The sequence below is a fragment of the Bubalus bubalis genome, chromosome 9 (genome assembly GCF_019923935.1).
Source record: "Bubalus bubalis isolate 160015118507 breed Murrah chromosome 9, NDDB_SH_1, whole genome shotgun sequence".
NCBI lineage: Eukaryota > Metazoa > Chordata > Mammalia > Artiodactyla > Bovidae > Bubalus > Bubalus bubalis.
In genome coordinates, this window is record NC_059165.1 from 73027585 (window position 1) to 73044525 (window position 16941).

Here is a 16941-nt window from a genome sequence, read left to right on the forward strand (position 1 = left end):
AGTTCCAGGCTCAGATAACTCTTGGCCGCATACCTTGTCCAGCTAGTCTATCAGGCACGGCACATTCAGTGTGCCCTAAACAAGCTCACCCTCCAAAGCTGCCCCAACCCCTCAATGCCTATTTCCTTTTTTTGCAGCAGCATCACTCACCCCATTGTCCAAGCCAGAAACCTGGGGATCTTCCTGGATTCATTCCGCTTTCTCTTCCCCAACATCCAATAAGTTACATCTGAAATGATGCTCAGGTCTCCCCTCCAGTCCTGTTCCAGACTCACTGAGGCTTTCCTGGTCCAGGCTTTATCATTCTTCCTGTGGATTCTGCCTCAGGTCCCTCATTGCTCTTGCTGCATCTAGCAGTGTCCCCCTCCAACCCACCTCCATTTGGACCCCATAAAATGCAGATCTCATTTAGGTTTCTCTTGGGCTTAAAATCCTTCAGTGACTTCCCAATTCCTACAATAGGAAGACGACACCCTTTGTACGGTCTTCTTTCTCTCTTCTTCCTTTCTCCTTCCTACTGCTTGATCCTTCCTCATCTGACATTCAGGGAATCTTAGTCAAGAGTCACAAACATCACTTCTTGGCTTATTAACCATACTAAGTGAAGTAAGTAAAAAAGAGAAAGACAAATAAATACTATATGATATCACTTAAAATATAACACAAATGAACTTATCTATGAAAGTGAAAGTCACTCAGTCATGTCTGACTCTTTGTGACCCCATGGACTTTACAGTCCATGGAATTCTCCAGGCCAGAATACTGGAGTGGGTAGCCTTTCCCCTCTCCAGGGATCTTCCAAACCCAGGGGTCAAACCCATGTCTCTTACATCTCCTGCATTGGCAGGCAGATTCTTTACCAGCTGAGCCACAAGGGAAGCCCAAGAATACTGGAGTGGGTAGCCTATCCCTTCTCCAGTGTATCTTCCTGACCCAGGAATCGAACCAGAGTCTCCTGCTTTGCAGGTGGATTCTTTACCAACTGAGCTATTAGAGAAGCCAATAAATAAAGTCACAGTCATAGAGAACAGACTTGTGGTTTCCAAGGGGGCAGGGAGTAAGGGGAGGATGGATTGGGAGTTTGGGATTAGCAGATGCAAACTATCATATATATATAATGGATAAACAATAATGTCCTACTGTATAGAACAGGGAACTATATTCAATATCTTGTGATTAAACCATAGTGGAAAAGAATATGAGAAAGAATATATATATATATATATATATATATATATATATACGTATAACTGATCACTTTGCTCTACAGTAGAGGTTAACACATTATAAATCAACCATATTTCAATAAAATAATTTTTAAAAAATCAGTTAGCTGCACACATTACAGTTTGGTACCTTGGCTTCTCTCACCTCACCCCATGTCTTATACTCCTATATCAATGCACATGGGTCTAACCCATCCTTTCTAATGACAGCATTGCACTGAGTGGATGAACCATAATTAACTAGCCAGTCCTCTACAGATAGACATTTAGATTATTTTCAGTTTTGTGCTACAATAAACTATGCTGCAGTGAAGAGCCTTGCACACATGTCTTTGTGTGCTTGTGAGAGTAGAGATCCAAAGGATGAATTCCTGGAAGGGGAACTAACTGTTGGCTCTAAAGGAGCATGCATTTATGTCTTTGGTAAACATTGCCAAATTGTCTTCCAAAAAGCATGTGCCAGTTTGCAGCTCTATCAGCAATCTGTGAACAATTTTTCCCAGGCCCTGCTTAGTCTGGCTCCTGGCTGCCCTCTCACCTCATCATCTGACACTTACACACCCTACATTTCCAACCATGGTGTCTTTTCGGATGCTATGTCCACAACCCAAAATGTCCTTCCTCCTTTGTCTGCCAGATGAAGTTCCACAAGCCCTAGCTCAGATGTCACCTCCTCTGTACAGCTTTACCTGACTCTGTTGAGCTGTCAGAGACCCCTTCCTCTGGTATCCCACAGCTTCCTGGGCATAATTCAGTCATACACCAACTAAGGACCTATGTGTGACTGGCACTCTAGGGTCATTTTGACAGTCCAGACCATAACCACAGAAAAAAGGATCATGTCCACCTTCTCCTTCCCTGTTGCTTCTTCGGCTACGTTGTGTTTTATCTGTTCCCAAGCACAGTCCTGCCTCAGGGCCTTTGCACATACAGTTCCCTCTCTATAGATCTTGCCCTCAAGCATCCTGGCCTTGGTGCTTCTCTGGGATCTCTGCTTCCATTCACCTCCTCACAGAGGCCCTCCCTGACCACCAGATCTCAAGCACCCCTACTCTAGTAACTCTTGTCCATTTCCATTTTATCATCTCCATGACTCTAATCACAAGCTGAAATAACCTTTGGCTTAAGCATTGATGTTTATTTTCTGTCCTGTGTCCCATCTCTGCACACACACAAATTTACTACTGCAAACTCCCCAAAAAGGAGGGGTCTAGTTTTCCTTTGGTGCTGTCTCCAGCCTCAAATCTGCCTGGTACCTAACAGCTCAGTAAACGTTCGCTGAATGAACCATCCATATTTTACAGAAGAGGAAACTGACATTCAGAAAGGAGAGCTGAGTAGCTCAAGGTCCCACAGTTAATAAAGACCTCCAAACCCATCTGAACACTAAAACTAACTGCAGTATTTCTCCTGGACTCTCAGCACGCCGCATTGTGTCTCCCACCAGACTAGGTTCCTGGGGGACAGGACTTGAGTCCGATGACGCTCCGGGGTCCCCAGCGGCGTGTCCCGGGCCCGCCCCGTGAGGCTAGCGGGCTCCGCGGAGATGTCACCCTCCCCGCCTCCTGTCAGTCAGGCCGAGGGGGTGGCGCGGCCGCCAGGGGGTGGCGCTGAGCTCAGAGCTGCCGCAGCGCCCCAGCCGGAGCAGGAGCGCGCGAGACAGCAGGGCGCTAGAAGCGAGCGGCGGCTGGCGAATCACTCCAGGCCCGGACACTACTGCACCTAGGCTCAGGGCTCGTGCCTCGTCTGCTGCAGACCAGCCTGAACGGCTGGCCACGGCCCGATCCCTCATCGGCCCGAGCCCACCCAGGCCCAGCCCAGCCGAGCCTGTGCCTCCGCTTGCCGCAGCCTCTGCCGCAGCCGCCACTCCATCCCCAACCCGGGCCCCGCATCTAGGTGAGGCGGCCGCGCTCCGGGCGCCCCGGGCTTAGCCGAAGGGGAACGGTCTGGGAATGGAGTGGAGGGGGGACGGGATGGGATGCGGAAGGGGCCGGAGAACGTAAACAGGACTCCGCGGCGTGCGTGTCCGTGTGCGACCCGGGGTATGTGTCTCTCTTGCTTGGTGTCTGCAGCTGCCTGGATGGCCGTGTGGCCGTGCGCCCGCGCCCGTGTGCCCCGTGGTGTATCCGCGTGTCCGTGCGCGTTCGAATGTCTGAGGGTCCTGTGTGTGCACGTGAGCGTGTCCAAGGAGTATGTTTGCTTGCGTGGCCGTGTGTCTGTCGCGTGTGTACAGGCAGGCCCCCGGGCTTCGCACCGTGCCCAACACTCCGATTCCGCGGGGCTGCAGGTTGCAGGGCCCTGGATAACCGAGGCGGGGGGCCCCTCCTGCGTCAACGGGCTTCAAGGACGCTAGGACTTGCCGCGGCCCTGTGGCCTGGCGCTGGGGAAGGGAGTAAGGTGGGAGGAGGTTCCGGGCCAGAAGGGCGCCTTCGGTCTCAGGGGGAGGGCATGGGACACCCGCGGTCTCTTCCACAAGGGCTGGGGTGAGGATGTGGGCGAGCGCACCGGTGCCCGTGTGTTCGTCCTCCCCAGGCCGCCAGGATGGACGTGTTCATGAAGGGCCTGTCCATGGCCAAGGAGGGCGTCGTGGCCGCCGCGGAGAAAACCAAGCAGGGGGTCACCGAGGCCGCGGAGAAGACCAAGGAGGGTGTCCTCTACGTCGGTGGGCGAGGGGCGGGGCTTCTGGGGCTGCGAGGTTTGGGTGTCCTCCGAGGGGACAGAGCCGAGGTCCTCAGAGGGAGGAAGTGGGGGGTCTGGGCCGGAGAATATGAGTCAGCAGATGGGGCCGGGTTAGCAGGGTCACTGAGGACATAGCCAGCCTGGGTCAGTAATGACACGGACGGTAGGGGGAATGGAGGAAGGGTTGATGAGCGTGGAGTTCAGCTGAAAGTCCAGAGAAGCAAGGCAGGGATCAAAGGAGATAGCCTTCTTCTGCTTCTTCTTCCCATTATTAATAGTTACCTGGTGTTGAACCCTTACTGTCTGCCAAGTACAGTGTGAAATACATCTGCAACATCTATTACCTCACTTAATGCTCCCTGCCCATCCACCGACCAGGGAAACCCCGGCTTCCCAGCGCTTTAATTTTGTTGCTCAAGGTCACAGCTGATAAGACCTGAAGCTGAAGTTTGAGCCAAGCTTTATGGATTCCAAAGTGCCCCCCTCCCCTTACCACTCTCCTTCCTGTATTGTTGGGGCTTCCTCCCAGCACTGCTCTCCACCTCTGAAAGCTCTCCTCTCAGTGGTTCCACCATTGGCCTCTCTCCTAGGGGTCCACCGTCCTTGCAACTGCCAGCTGTCATCAGGAGAAAGGCCAAGTGGTTAAAATATCTCACCCTAAGTGGGGGGGGGGGGGGGGGGAGAGCGAGGCTTCAGGGTCATTTGCATAAAGGGAGGCAAGAAACTCTGCATTCAGTCTGCTGATTCAGGGCTTACTTTTGTGTGATAGAATTATCTTCTATTCAGGCTACAGAGGATTGGTTAACCTGCCCAGGGCTGTGGCAGATTTGGAATGGTGGTAATTTGAAAAATACTTATTGATCACCTACTCTGTGCTGGTAGGTGCCGGCTCTGCTGATGGTGAGGTCAAGTATTCCAGTCTCGGGCTTTGACATCCAGTGGCTGGGGTGGGGAGCCACTTTGGTAATCAAAGACGGTAGCATTTGAGCTGAGCCCAGAGAATAAGGAGCATTGGGGAGGGAGGTGCAGAAAAGGCAGGTGCCAAGAGCCCTGGGATGGGGCGAAAGATACTGGGTTTGAGAGCAGAAGGCAGAAAGCAAGGGTAAGAAATGAGATCAGAAACAGCCAGTTCATGAGGGGCTCTTGCAGGCAAAGCATTAGTCTGACTGCCATGGCAGAATGTGAGCCAGGGACCGACATGATCTGGCTTCAGTATAGAGAAGTCCCCTAGGACTCTGGGGACAGAACAAATTACAGGGAGGCCCGCTAGGAGGTAACATAGCCATGAAATGAGGGTGGTTAGAGCTAGGGCAGAGGTGATGGAGACTGGGAGAAGGCTTGAGCTCACACTTCTGGACCCTAGCTCTGGCCTCCCTCTTCCCTCAGCCCTTTCACTCTTGTGGACCCCTGACATCCCTGATGCTGTCTCCCTGCTAACAGACTCAACAACCACCTCCTTTTCCCCCAGGTTGGCACCTCCTCCTCCTCTCCCTGAGCAGGAACTCCTGATGGTCCCCAGCTCCTATTCATCAAAGACTCAGCTCCCCGTAGCCTAGCATTCAACCTGCCTCGTGGTTCCATCTCAGTCTCCATCACTCTGAGCACACAGACCATATCAACGTGCCCCATGCAGACCCTGAAATCACACCTCTTTAGGCCTCGCCTACATGCTTCCTGTCCCTAAAACACCCTCCTCAGTCCCCTTTCTGTGTATCCACTGCTCCCCATTTGTCAAGACCTGGGAAACAACTCCCCCCAATCCTGCACCCCGCCAGAGGCCCAGACTTCCTCTCCCCACTACTTTGAGGTCCAAGGCACCAACTTTCCTCTTCTGTGTCCCTCATCTGACAGTGAGCCATCAGCCTGGGACTTGAATCAGAGAAGGTGCCAACAAGTGTTTATGCGAGGAATAAATGGAAGTGCTTGCACAACCCCCCCTCCCCAGTCCCCAGCCACCGGTGTCTGGATGTGGCTGGCCTTAGCCCTGAGAAGCCCGTCTGCCTGCACCCTCCTCCCGCCAGCCTCAGCTGGCCCACACTCCCATTTCTGGCTCTATCTGCTGCTGTCTGGGTTGCCAGATCCTCAGGATTGGAGACATCCCTCTCTCCCTAAGGTTTCCACCCCCACCTCAGGACAGGCTCTCTTGCCTTTCCCAGTTACTACCCTCCTGGGAAGACCCAGCCAATGCCGTAGCTGTCAGTCACCATCTTCACGTCACCCTTAGACCCATCCTGCATCTAAGATACCTGCTACTTTGGCCAAAAGGAGAGATTTGCACCCTATTTAAAAGAGAGTCTTAAGAAATGGAGCAGGGAGTGTGGGGATGTGAGTGTACCGGGGCAGGATGTGGGCAGTTGTGCACCAGGGGCACCTTTCCAAAGACAGAATCTTTTCGCCCCACCCCCAGGTCCACCCCCACCCCCACCTGCTCCCATCCAGGGCAGAGGATTAAATGAACTGGCAGGCAGAGTGCTTTCCCAGTGCTGGATCGTCGGCAACATCCAAGGGAGGGTGGGTGGGTCAGGGCATGGGGGTGGGGTGGGGGCGGTGGGGCGGGGGCAGACAGTGGGGAGAACTGGACGTCCAGATGACGCAGGCATGGAAGGGGGCACTTGTGGGATTTGGGGGCCCAAGAAGGCAGGAGGGACCAGGATGCCCATGCTGCCTGGGCCCCTCTGCCCACTCAGTCACCACTGTGCTTGCTGGTTTCTGTTCCCTCGGCCCTTAAGTGTGCTCCATTTTGTCCCCACAGGAAGCAAAACCCGAGAAGGGGTGGTGCAAGGAGTGGCCTCAGGTACTAGCCCAGCCCTGACCACTTGTTCCCTCACCTTGGCCCAGGGTCTGCCGACATCCAGCAAGTGAGGGCAGAGGGCGGCGGGAGAGGGCACCCTCAGAGCTTTCTGCGGGGTGTAGTGCTCTGTGGGAAGTCAGGCCCTGGGACACTATGGAGGAGGAGGGCATCTATGTCTGCTTGACCTTTGCCCCCAACCCTCTCCCTGACGCAGTGGCTGAGAAAACCAAGGAGCAGGCATCACACCTGGGAGGAGCCGTGTTCTCTGGGGCTGGGAACATTGCAGCAGCCACAGGTCTGGTGAAGAAGGAGGAGTTCCCCACTGATCTGAAGGTGAGCTATCCTTCCAACACATACACACACACACATACCAGCTACACCCATAAATCTGCCACCAGGCTCCCTGCTCCCCCAGCCAGCCTGGGGAACAAGCCACCTCGCCTAACATTCTGCAGGGCCCGGATACACACAGCTCGGCCTGAGTCTGCATGTGGCTGTGTGTGGGCATGGCGCTCTCCGTGACTGTGACCCAGATCTGGATTGGGTACATGTATCCTGCTCGTGAGTGTGATCTGGCCTGCTTTTGGCCTCGTCTGCATATGTCACTGATTGTTCCCTCATGTCTTTTCAGTCAACAAGTATTCATGCCAGGGAGGGATCGTTCTAGGGGTTACCACAGCGAATAGGTTCCTACATTCACGGAGCTGACTCTGTAGTGGGAGAAGATACAGTAAACAGCTAACCAGTGCACAAGATGATTTCAGACTGGGATATGTGCTATGAAGAAAACAAGAGCGATGGGATAGAGAGTCAAGGGGTGAAGGGGCTACTTTAGTTGGGAGAGCTTCTCTGAGAAGGTGACATTAGAGCTGACACCCAAGTGATGAGGCACACCATGTGGGAAGTCTATTTCAGGCAGGAGGAACAGCACGTGCAAAGGCCCTGAGGCAGGCGTGAGCAGAAGTGGGCCATGGGGAGGGGTGAACTGTGTCTCACACATTTGTGCAGACATGTTACCCCAGGCAAGTGGTGGCAGCAACCCATCTGTGCACAAAGTCAGATACCTTCCTTAGGACATGCTGCAGGGTAAGGGCTGTGAGCTCTGGAGCCCCACAGAGCTGGATCTGAATCTCAGCTCCATTACTTCTTGACTGTCTTGCCCTGGGCAGGTCCTGTCACGTCTCTGAGCCTGATTCTTTACCTCTAAGACAGGAGATGAATACAAGAGGACTTTTGTGTAGATTAGAGATAATGTAGCTTAGAGGTGTTCAAAAACATAAGTGTGCATCAGATCACCAGGAGGCCAGGTTAACATACAGACTGTTGGTCCTATTCCTAGAATTTCTGATTCAGTAGGTCTGAGGTAGGGCTAGAATGTACATTTCTAAAAGGTATCTGGGTGATGTTGATGCTGCAGGTCCAGGGATCACATCTTGAGAAGCACTGACGTAAAGAGCCTGGATGACATACAGTGAATGCTCAGTAAGAGATGATGGCCCCACAATCACAGGATCAGCCTGTGTGTGCCCCCAGGGGCTTGTGTCACAGGTGTGCTAGGACGTTGAACTCTGTGGATCTATACACCATCTGCACAGACGCCTCCTGTGCGGTGCTCCATGTTTTCCACGTTCAAATGCCAAATCTGCCTCCATGGGGGTGGGGCCTCCTTCCGTGTGATCTCAGCATGAGCGGATCCATCCACTGGGCTGGGGGAGGAGACCACACAGCACCCTCCACTCTAGACATTCTGCTCAGTTGGTTCCTTCCCTCCGCTCAGAAGTTCTGGTTCAAGTCCTGTCTCTGCATTTTACCAGCTGTGTGACTTCCCATTTCTTATCCTTGTTTCTAGTGATCACTCCCATTCATTGATCTCTTGTGTGGGCAGATGCTATTCTAAATATTGTACATGGAGTCACTCAATGAATCTTCACAATGTCCCTGTAAAAAAAGGTATCACAATTAGCACATCTTATAGGTAAAAGAACTGAGGCTCAGAGAGGTGAAGTGACTTACTCAAGATCCCAAATCCTGCCTGCCCCCCTGAGAAGGTAGTTGGGAGGTGCTAAGCTCAGGTTCATGTCACTGTAGTCCCTTGATGCCAACATGGGACGAGGCCCAGTACTGAGAGCTAGGGTACAGAGAAAGCAGGGCTGTCAGCTTGAGGCTTGGTGAGGGGACCTTTGCACACAACCATTGTTCTCAGGCTGCCTTCCTCTTACCAGCACTTGTTGACATTTCAAACCTCCTCTCTCAAGAGAACTCAAGATCATAGACTTACAATCCAAGTCAGGCGTTTGGGGCCACTGGCCCCATGGAGAGGTCATGCAAGCTAAGAGTGTGAGTTTCTGTCTCTACCTCTCAGTCTGCCCACATATAGTATCGTGGAAGCCTCCCCACATGCATACAAAGCAAAGACACCATCCCGCTTCCCATCCAAGGCAGCTGAGATCAGAGGTGAAGCAACTGACCTGATGCCAAAGAGGTGCGAATAGCAAGGCTGGGGTGGTTTTTAAGTGAACTTCTTACTGAAGTATATTATGCAGAAAACTTTAATGCAGAAAACACACAGATCCGTGGAATTTTCACAAAGTCAACTCTCCCCAGGTAATCAAGCACCCAGATCAAGACATAAAACACAAGACATAGCTCGTTGGAAGCCCCCCTTACGCTCCCTCCCACCCTACTCCCAGGGCTAAGACTAGGGTGAGGGAAGTGGAGTGCCTGGGGCACAAAATTTAAGGGGGCACTTATTCCAGGGTCTCGTTTATCCCCGGCACCTGACTCTCCTCACCTTTATCCTGTCCCCTTCCACAGTTAATTGCTTCTATCACCACAGATTATCTGGGTGTCTTTCGGCTTCATGTAAACGTTATCCTAAAGCACATGTTCTTTTGCACCCGGGTTCTTTCACGCATCACTCAGAAGGGGAGTCAAGCACGCCTTGGTGTGCACTGGGTTTCTCCATCCTAGACGTGCGGTACCCTCTGTGTGACAGGACCACAGTGCACACATCATTCTCCTGCTGTTGGACATTTGTTTCCAAACAATGTGCAGAGCTGGGATTCTTCACATTCTGTTTCTTTCCTGGGTTCTGGTCATAGCCGGGTGACTTTGGGCAAGCTAACATTTCCCCACCTCCTGGGCTGTGGTGGACTCCCTGTAACTAGGGGAAGTGAGCTAAGCCAGGAGTGTAAACTCATGTGGTCACAGGGCCCACCTAGACAGGTAATGTGAAGGAGCTGAAGCTGCCTGGATGGAGCTGGAGCAACTAGAAGGCCAAGGTGCCAGCCCTCATGGGTCCCAAGATTCTTACCTCTGCCCAGTAGGGAGGGACTGTGGTTACATGTGCAACTGGGGGACGTGGTGGGGCCCCTTGCCTACAGAGCATGAAGCTCAGGTTACTGTGTGTGCCCATGTGTGCAATCAGCTCTGTCTCGTGTTTGTGCACATATGTGTGCTCGCTCACAGGGGACTGGCCATGTGTCTGGCAGCCCCCTATTTGCATATATGCTGGCCTTCACAGGTCTGGGCAGCAGATGCTATGGGGAGGGGAGAGTCTTAGCTCACACATCCAAGCAACACCATGAGCTGTTGCTTCCAGCTTATCTTAAAATAGCAACAGCTGAAGAAACCAGGCCACACAGGGCCCTGGGGGAGGGATGGGTGGAAAGTGGCAGGGGAATGGCTCAGAGCCCCTGCTCAGCTCTGTCCCTGAGCCTCCATCTCCCTCCAGCCCAGAGGAGCCTCCAGGGTTATCTTGGGGTCCTTATAAGCACCCCCCACCTACAGAGCTGACACAAAGAGGGACAAATGGATGATTATGTGTGCTATCTCCCCATCCCATCCAGTCCCATCAAGGGAAGCACAGGAGGCTGTCAGCTGCTGGGAGAGGGGTATGGGTACCTGCAGCCCCTGGACACCCCCGGCTTCAAGCCATGATTGGAGGGATTGCACTGCTCCATCCCATTTCCAAGGCACTCCAAATAAACAATTAAAAATTCTGGTTGCATTGCCAACAAAGCCCAGCCTTCCTCCGATCAGCCAAAAACTTCCCAGGGTAGGAATCTGGGGGGCATGCCCAGCTGGCCTCAAAGGCCCTGTCTCTTCTCTTCCTGCAGCCAGAGGAAGTGGCCCAGGAAGCTGCCGAGGAGCCGCTGATAGAACCCCTGATGGAGCCTGAAGGAGAGAGTTATGAAGAACAGCCCCAGGTGAGGGGTGGGGCTTTGGGCGTCCCCGGCTGGGGTGGGAGGTTCCTGGCAGGATAAGTTTGGGACAGTGAGTTTTCAAGCTCCCAGACCCCAGACCCCAGAGATGCAGCAGGGATGGAGGGCAGATGGAGCCTGTCGCTGGGTCTCAGGCACCCCTGCCCAGGAACATCCCAGCCGTCCCCAAATTCTAGGTCTCTCCCCTGCCCAGGGGGAGGGGCGTTCACTATTCCTCCTGGTGGGCGAAGGGTCTGGGGGCGCGGCCTGGCCACTTGGTCTCCAACCCCTTCCTCTTTTGCTCTTCTCCACTCTACCCCCATCCCTCTGATGCAGGAGGAGTATCAGGAGTATGAGCCAGAGGCGTAAGGGCCCAGGACGGCCCCCCACCAGCAGCACAATCCCTTCCCGGTCCCCTGCCCCGCCCCCCAGAGCCAGGGCTGTCCTTCTACCCCTTCCCCTCAAAACACGAGATCTTCCTTCGCTCCGAGGTGCCCCCTCGGAGCCCGTGTTTGAGTCTCTCTGTCTGTCCTTCCCGCCCGCGTCCAACCCTGGGGCGTGGACAGGGCTGGGGCTGCGGCCAAGGCTGGGAACCTCGCAGCACGTATGTTGCCCCTTCCGCGCCCCATCCCGTCTGGTGTCTGCGCGGTTGTAGCATGTTCTATGTGTTTTTAAACGAACAGGAAAGCGACGGCTCCCCTCCACCCCCCGATAGAGGCTCTCTGAAGGGCCTCCCGGCACCCCCGCCAAAGCCCTCCAGCGCATTCCCACATCGACCCCAAGCACCTTTTTTTTCTCTTAAACCAAAACCAGGAGCCAGGTTGTGCCATGACCCCTCCCCCAGCCGACCCGGTCCGAGCGCGGGCGTCGTGTGTCGTGATTGTAGCATGGAGAGTCCCCCATCCTCGTGTGAGCGTGTTCCGGGAGGGCGGGTCCGGCCGCCCCCCTCTCTGCGTGTCCATGAATAAAGCCAATCTGTCTGTAGCAGGCGCCGCACGGGCAGGGCAGGGCAGGGCAGGGCTGGGCTGGGCTGGGCGCTGGATGGGGGCGGCCGACAGACTTCCAGGTTACAGCCTGCCTCACTCCACTCTTTGGGGCCCGGCACACCCAGACCACGTGTAAGACTGACCACCTCGGGCCTCAGCTCCTACCCTCCCGCATGGACGACCTGGATGGACGCGGCACCCCCCACGCCTCGCTCCCAGGCTGGGACATGCTGCTGGCAGGGAGGCGGCCTCGGGCGCCACCTACTGGACCAAAAAGCATCTACTGGGGGTGCTGGGCGGAAGGAAGCCCAGTGCAGCCGAGGCGCAGGGCCCACAGGCTCACACCTCAAGGCACAGGCAGCGCAGGAGCATCGATGGCTACGCGCGCGCGGACTTGTGTGCACTTATGCTGGTCCTTGCGCGCCAACTCGAGTGTACCCACCGGACAGGCGCGCACCTGCACTCACGCGCGCAGCACGCTGGCCGACAAGTGCAGAACAGGGCGCGCACTCAGAGTTGCACGAGCACCGCGAAGCTCTGGGAAAACAGCAGCGTGATCACTGGAAGAAGCTGCTGACCCTAAACTCCCCGCCCCCACACACCCCAAGAACACTGACATGCACATACCCCTGCGCACACTGGCCCGCTGCAGAAAAACTCATCCCGGAGGAGAGGAAATGGACAGTTGTCCCCCCAAAAAAGGCAGAGTTCGGGCAACCAGTGCTCCACCCTTCCCGGAAAAGCCTCGGAAAGTTTGCGACCTCGGCTGAGGTGAGCTAGGGTCTGCAGAAATCTGGGAAGCCTCCCGGAACCTTGCGCAGATCGGTATCTGCACTGCTGCTGCTGCTACTGCTAAGCCGCTTCAGTCGTGTCCGACTCTGTGCGACCCCATAGACGGCTGCCCACCAGGCTCCTCTGTCCCTGGGATTCTCCAGGCAAGAATACTGGAGTGGGTTGCCATTTCCTTCTCCAGGTACTGCACTAGAGGGCCCCCAACACCGCCACAGCACTGGGGAGTAGGGGCGGAGAAGCCGCGGTGCTGCACAGAGGCCCCGCCCCCATCAGGGCGAAAGCTCTGCTCTGATTGGCATAGAACACACCGCACCCGCGTCGAGGCCCCGCCCCAGCCAGGTGTAGGCCCCGCCCCCGCCGATGCGGCGCTCTTGCTCTCTTTCGCCGCAGCAGTAGCTTAACCTGGCTCAGACCCAGGCCACCACCCCTGCCCATGCGGAAGCCCAGCACCTCCTTGCCACGATAGCCCCTAAACCTCGCCTGATCAAGACGCCATCCTTTCTCTGCCAAGTCCGACCTCCTTTCCGACTCAAACCTTTCTTCGCCCTTGCAAACCTAAGGGCCAGAAGAAGCTTGCTCTATTTATTCAACCCCCAAGTGTTTAGCGGCCCCTCCTTCCCTGAGTTGTTGGGGGCGGTAGGGTGCAGAAGGGCTTGAACGCTGGGGGACACCAGGGTCACTTGAGTCACTTTGGCCTGCAGTGAAGGAGCCTTTACTTCCGGAAGTACGAGGCCGCTGGCAGACGTGTGTGTAGGGAGAACAAACGGGGGTGGGGGGTGGGGCCGTGGGGGGGTCTCTAATTCTCTGACTCAACGTGCGGGTACTGGGATGTCCAGATCATCTTTGTCTGAATTAAGACATTATTTGCAACCCACAGTCCACAGGGACTGCAGACTCGTGGTCCTTAGGTTGAATTTGGCCTGTAGAGATGTTTAATTTGCTAGCACAAGGTTTAAATATTTCTCATTTGATTCCAGTTGGCGACAGTCCCTTTCCCTCCCTGTTGTGTTCCTTCCATCCACTTCACTCATTTTCATGAACTGCTTCGCCTCTGAGGAATTTGAGTTTGTCACCTCCTCGCCAGCTACCAGCACCTGATCCCCATTTTTAGATGCCAAAACCAGGTTCACCATCTGCTTGTGAAGAGCTTTATTCCTCCTTCCTGGGTGCCAAGCCACGCACCTGGTTTTCTGAGCTCGATTTTCTGCTCAGAGACCAATGTTCTCATCTGCAGGGGTCACTTTAAATGCATTCCAGGCACAAGCCTAGAAGCGTCAGCTGAAGATACCAGCCCTGTGTCAGACCCAAGTCCTGACTGTGAGTGCTTCTGTGGGAACACACAGCTAGCTCCTGGGTGCCTCCTTCATGACAGGGACAGAGCCATTTCCCCAGTGCCCAGCATTTCCCAGGCATCCAGCACTTGCCTCCATTCATTTCACTTGAAACCATCCTCAAAGATTCCTTGTTATTTGCCCTAATTTACAGTTGAGAAAACGGAGATCAGAGAGGCAAAGTTACCCGCCCTAGGTCACATCGCTGGGAAGTGGCAAAGGCCACATTCAGCCCCAAGCCTGACTCCGAAGCCCTGTTTCTTTGGAATTTTCCAAAAGGGACTCGCTCTGAGGGGAGACAAACAAAACCCACCAACAACAGGAAAATGTGAAGCAGCAGAGTGGAGATAACAGATCTCATGTAGTTTCAGGGAGGCTGCAAGTGAGTGTGTGTGTGGTGGGGTTGAGCTGTGTATCACACTTACATATAGATGCAGGTATGTTTCTGTTCATACGTGAAAAAGGAGGTTGTCCACGTGTTGGGTGCTTTTAGTCACTCAACAGTGTGTGATGCTCACCTGCTCTGGTCCTAGAAGTAAGGGGCTACAGGGAACAGCCCTGGGGTCATTGCCCCAGAAGAACTCATGTCCATGGATCAGTGAACACACGGATCGAGACAATTTGGGGTTTTATGAAGAACATAAAATAGAGCCATGTGATAGAATGTGACACAGTAAGGGTAGTGACCAATGTTCAATTGGGTGGATCAGCTCAGGTGTCTGAGAGGCTGAAACCTGAATGAAAAGGAGGGGCCTGGAAAATCTGGGGAGGGCAAGCACTGCAGGACAGGAAGAGCCCACCTGTGTTTGCATGGACATGGGGTGTGAGGTCGGCGAGACTGAGCTCAGCCAGGCCTTCGAGATCTGGGAGTCTGGCCCCACCCTGACTGATCCACACCTTCCAGTCCTTTGCCGGCTTCTTTCCTTCACCTGGACATCTGCCTGCCACTCTGCCTGTTGAAATCCTTCCTGCCGCTGAGCTTCCCCTATTTCTCCAGCCATAACAGACTTCTCCTTGTCACCCCCATCTGGCTCAGCTGTGCACACGAAAACCCCCTCCTCACCTGTGTCAGCACACTGCGGACCACTACCAGCTGGCTAACCTGAGAATACCGGCTCCTCTGATGAAGGGACAGCGGCTGTTTCCCTGTGCCCTTCACCCATTTCCCTCCCCATCTCCCCGCCCCCACCTCTAGTAATACAGCTCCACTGCTTTCTCTGGAACTTTATTTTTGTTTTCTCCCTTCCCTATTTATAGCTCTCTCCCCTCCGAACCATCCCTGCATCCATTCTGTTGCCTAGAAACCGGCTCTGGGCTGAGGGTGGGGGAAGGCCAGGCTGAGACCAGGCTGGGGGAAGGGAGAGCTGTCACCCACTCCCCCTCTCAGCACCGCCCACAGGTTCCCAGAAGCCCACCCACCCCTCTGCCCAGCACTCACAGACGTTTTTAAAAAGATAAAACAAAATGTGAAAAACATCAGCCTTTGTGAAGTCCTTCATGGCTTCTAAAGGGCATGATGCACACGACTGCATGCATGCCTCTCAACACCCTACCACACCGGAGGCCCGGACCCATCATTTCAGATGAGCAAATTAAGGCTTTGGAAAACAAAGGTCCTATAGGTCAAGTCTTCGCAGTAGAAATTCTATGGTTTGCGCTTGTCATTGTTCAGTTGCTCAGTCGTGTCTGACTCTTTGCGACCCCATGAACTACACCACGCCAGGCTTCCCTGTCCTTCACTATCTTCTGGAGTTTGCTCAAACTCGTGTCCATTGAGTTGGTGATGGACCTGTTAAGCTTAGGATATTGGCCTGAAACATGGAAAAGAAGATTTTAAAGCATAAATGATTCCATAATCTATTAATTGCAGAAGGGTAAAGAGAATAATTTTGTCATGATCCTCACACACCGAGCTACTAGGCATGCCTCCTCCATACATTCCGCATACCCCCTATCTTGCCACGCCCCGGTGCTACTTTTGATGCCCCAGCCATGGCCCCACCATGGCCCTGCCATGCCCCATGTACTCATGCCACCCCCCTGCCACGCCCAACTGCAGCTCAACTCCAGCCTTAATGCTTACCTTTCACAGGTTGGATCAAGAAGCCTAAAGTTTGGTTCCTGGCTCTGTCATTTTACCCACTATGTGATCTTAAAGAGTTCACATAAGCTCAAACCTAAGGATACTAATTTCCACTCCTAAGGATGCTATTAGTCCACTCTAGAACTAATAAGAGAATTAAATGCAATACTGATGAGAAAGTGCTTTGAAAACTGTAGAATACTGTAACATGTGAGTAATCCATTAGAATAGTAAATATTGTTATCGTTGTTATGAAAGCCAAAAAGTGGGACAAGGGCTCCAACGTGGGTCCTGGAATCAGAGAGGGAGACCCATGCTCATGTCCAGGCAAAAGGGTCCTCTTTCTGGGAGAACAAGAGGCATGGGCAGGGCCTGCCTGCGCGCCTGCAGACCACTGAGGAGTAGAAGTGGGCACAGAGGCCTTCTTGTGCCTGATTCCTCCTTCTCAAGTGCCCATGCTTCCTGTCCTCCACCCAAGGCCCATCTCTGCCTTCAAAATAGGCTCTCTGGGCAGAGTAGGGGAGAGGGCTGCCAAGGAGCAGCTGGGCCATGATTCAGCCTGAGTCACCCAGCCAAATCCCAGGGCCGCCCCCAGCTGGGCCGGGGCCTACAGCTGCTGGGGGGAGGGGACCTCTGTGGGCAGCAAGCTGTGCTCATAGGTGTCTGAGCCAGGGGCGCTCCTGAAAATCAGGGCAGTGCTGTGAGGGGCTGGGAGTGATGCCCATGAGGAGGTCAGAGAGAGGAGGAGGAAGATGACCTCATGGGCATCAGTTCCTTGCACTAACTAAGGAGGCAGGGTTTGCGTATGTATGTATGTGTGTGTGTGTGCGTGCACACACACACACCTGTGC

At 54.1% G+C, this 16941-nt stretch overlaps 1 protein-coding gene across 1 annotated transcript; it reads left to right on the top strand.

Moving 5' to 3' along the window:
- Positions 1 to 2808: 2808 nt before the first annotated feature.
- On the top strand, positions 2809 to 11882 carry SNCB (synuclein beta). Its single transcript, XM_006075540.3, has 6 exons — positions 2809 to 3122; positions 3759 to 3888; positions 6658 to 6699; positions 6911 to 7029; positions 10815 to 10904; positions 11235 to 11882. Exons 2-6 carry the CDS (start codon positions 3768 to 3770, stop codon positions 11265 to 11267), a joined length of 405 nt encoding a protein of 134 aa, XP_006075602.1. The 5' UTR covers positions 2809 to 3122; positions 3759 to 3767; the 3' UTR covers positions 11268 to 11882.
- The last annotated feature ends 5059 nt before the right edge of the window (positions 11883 to 16941 follow it).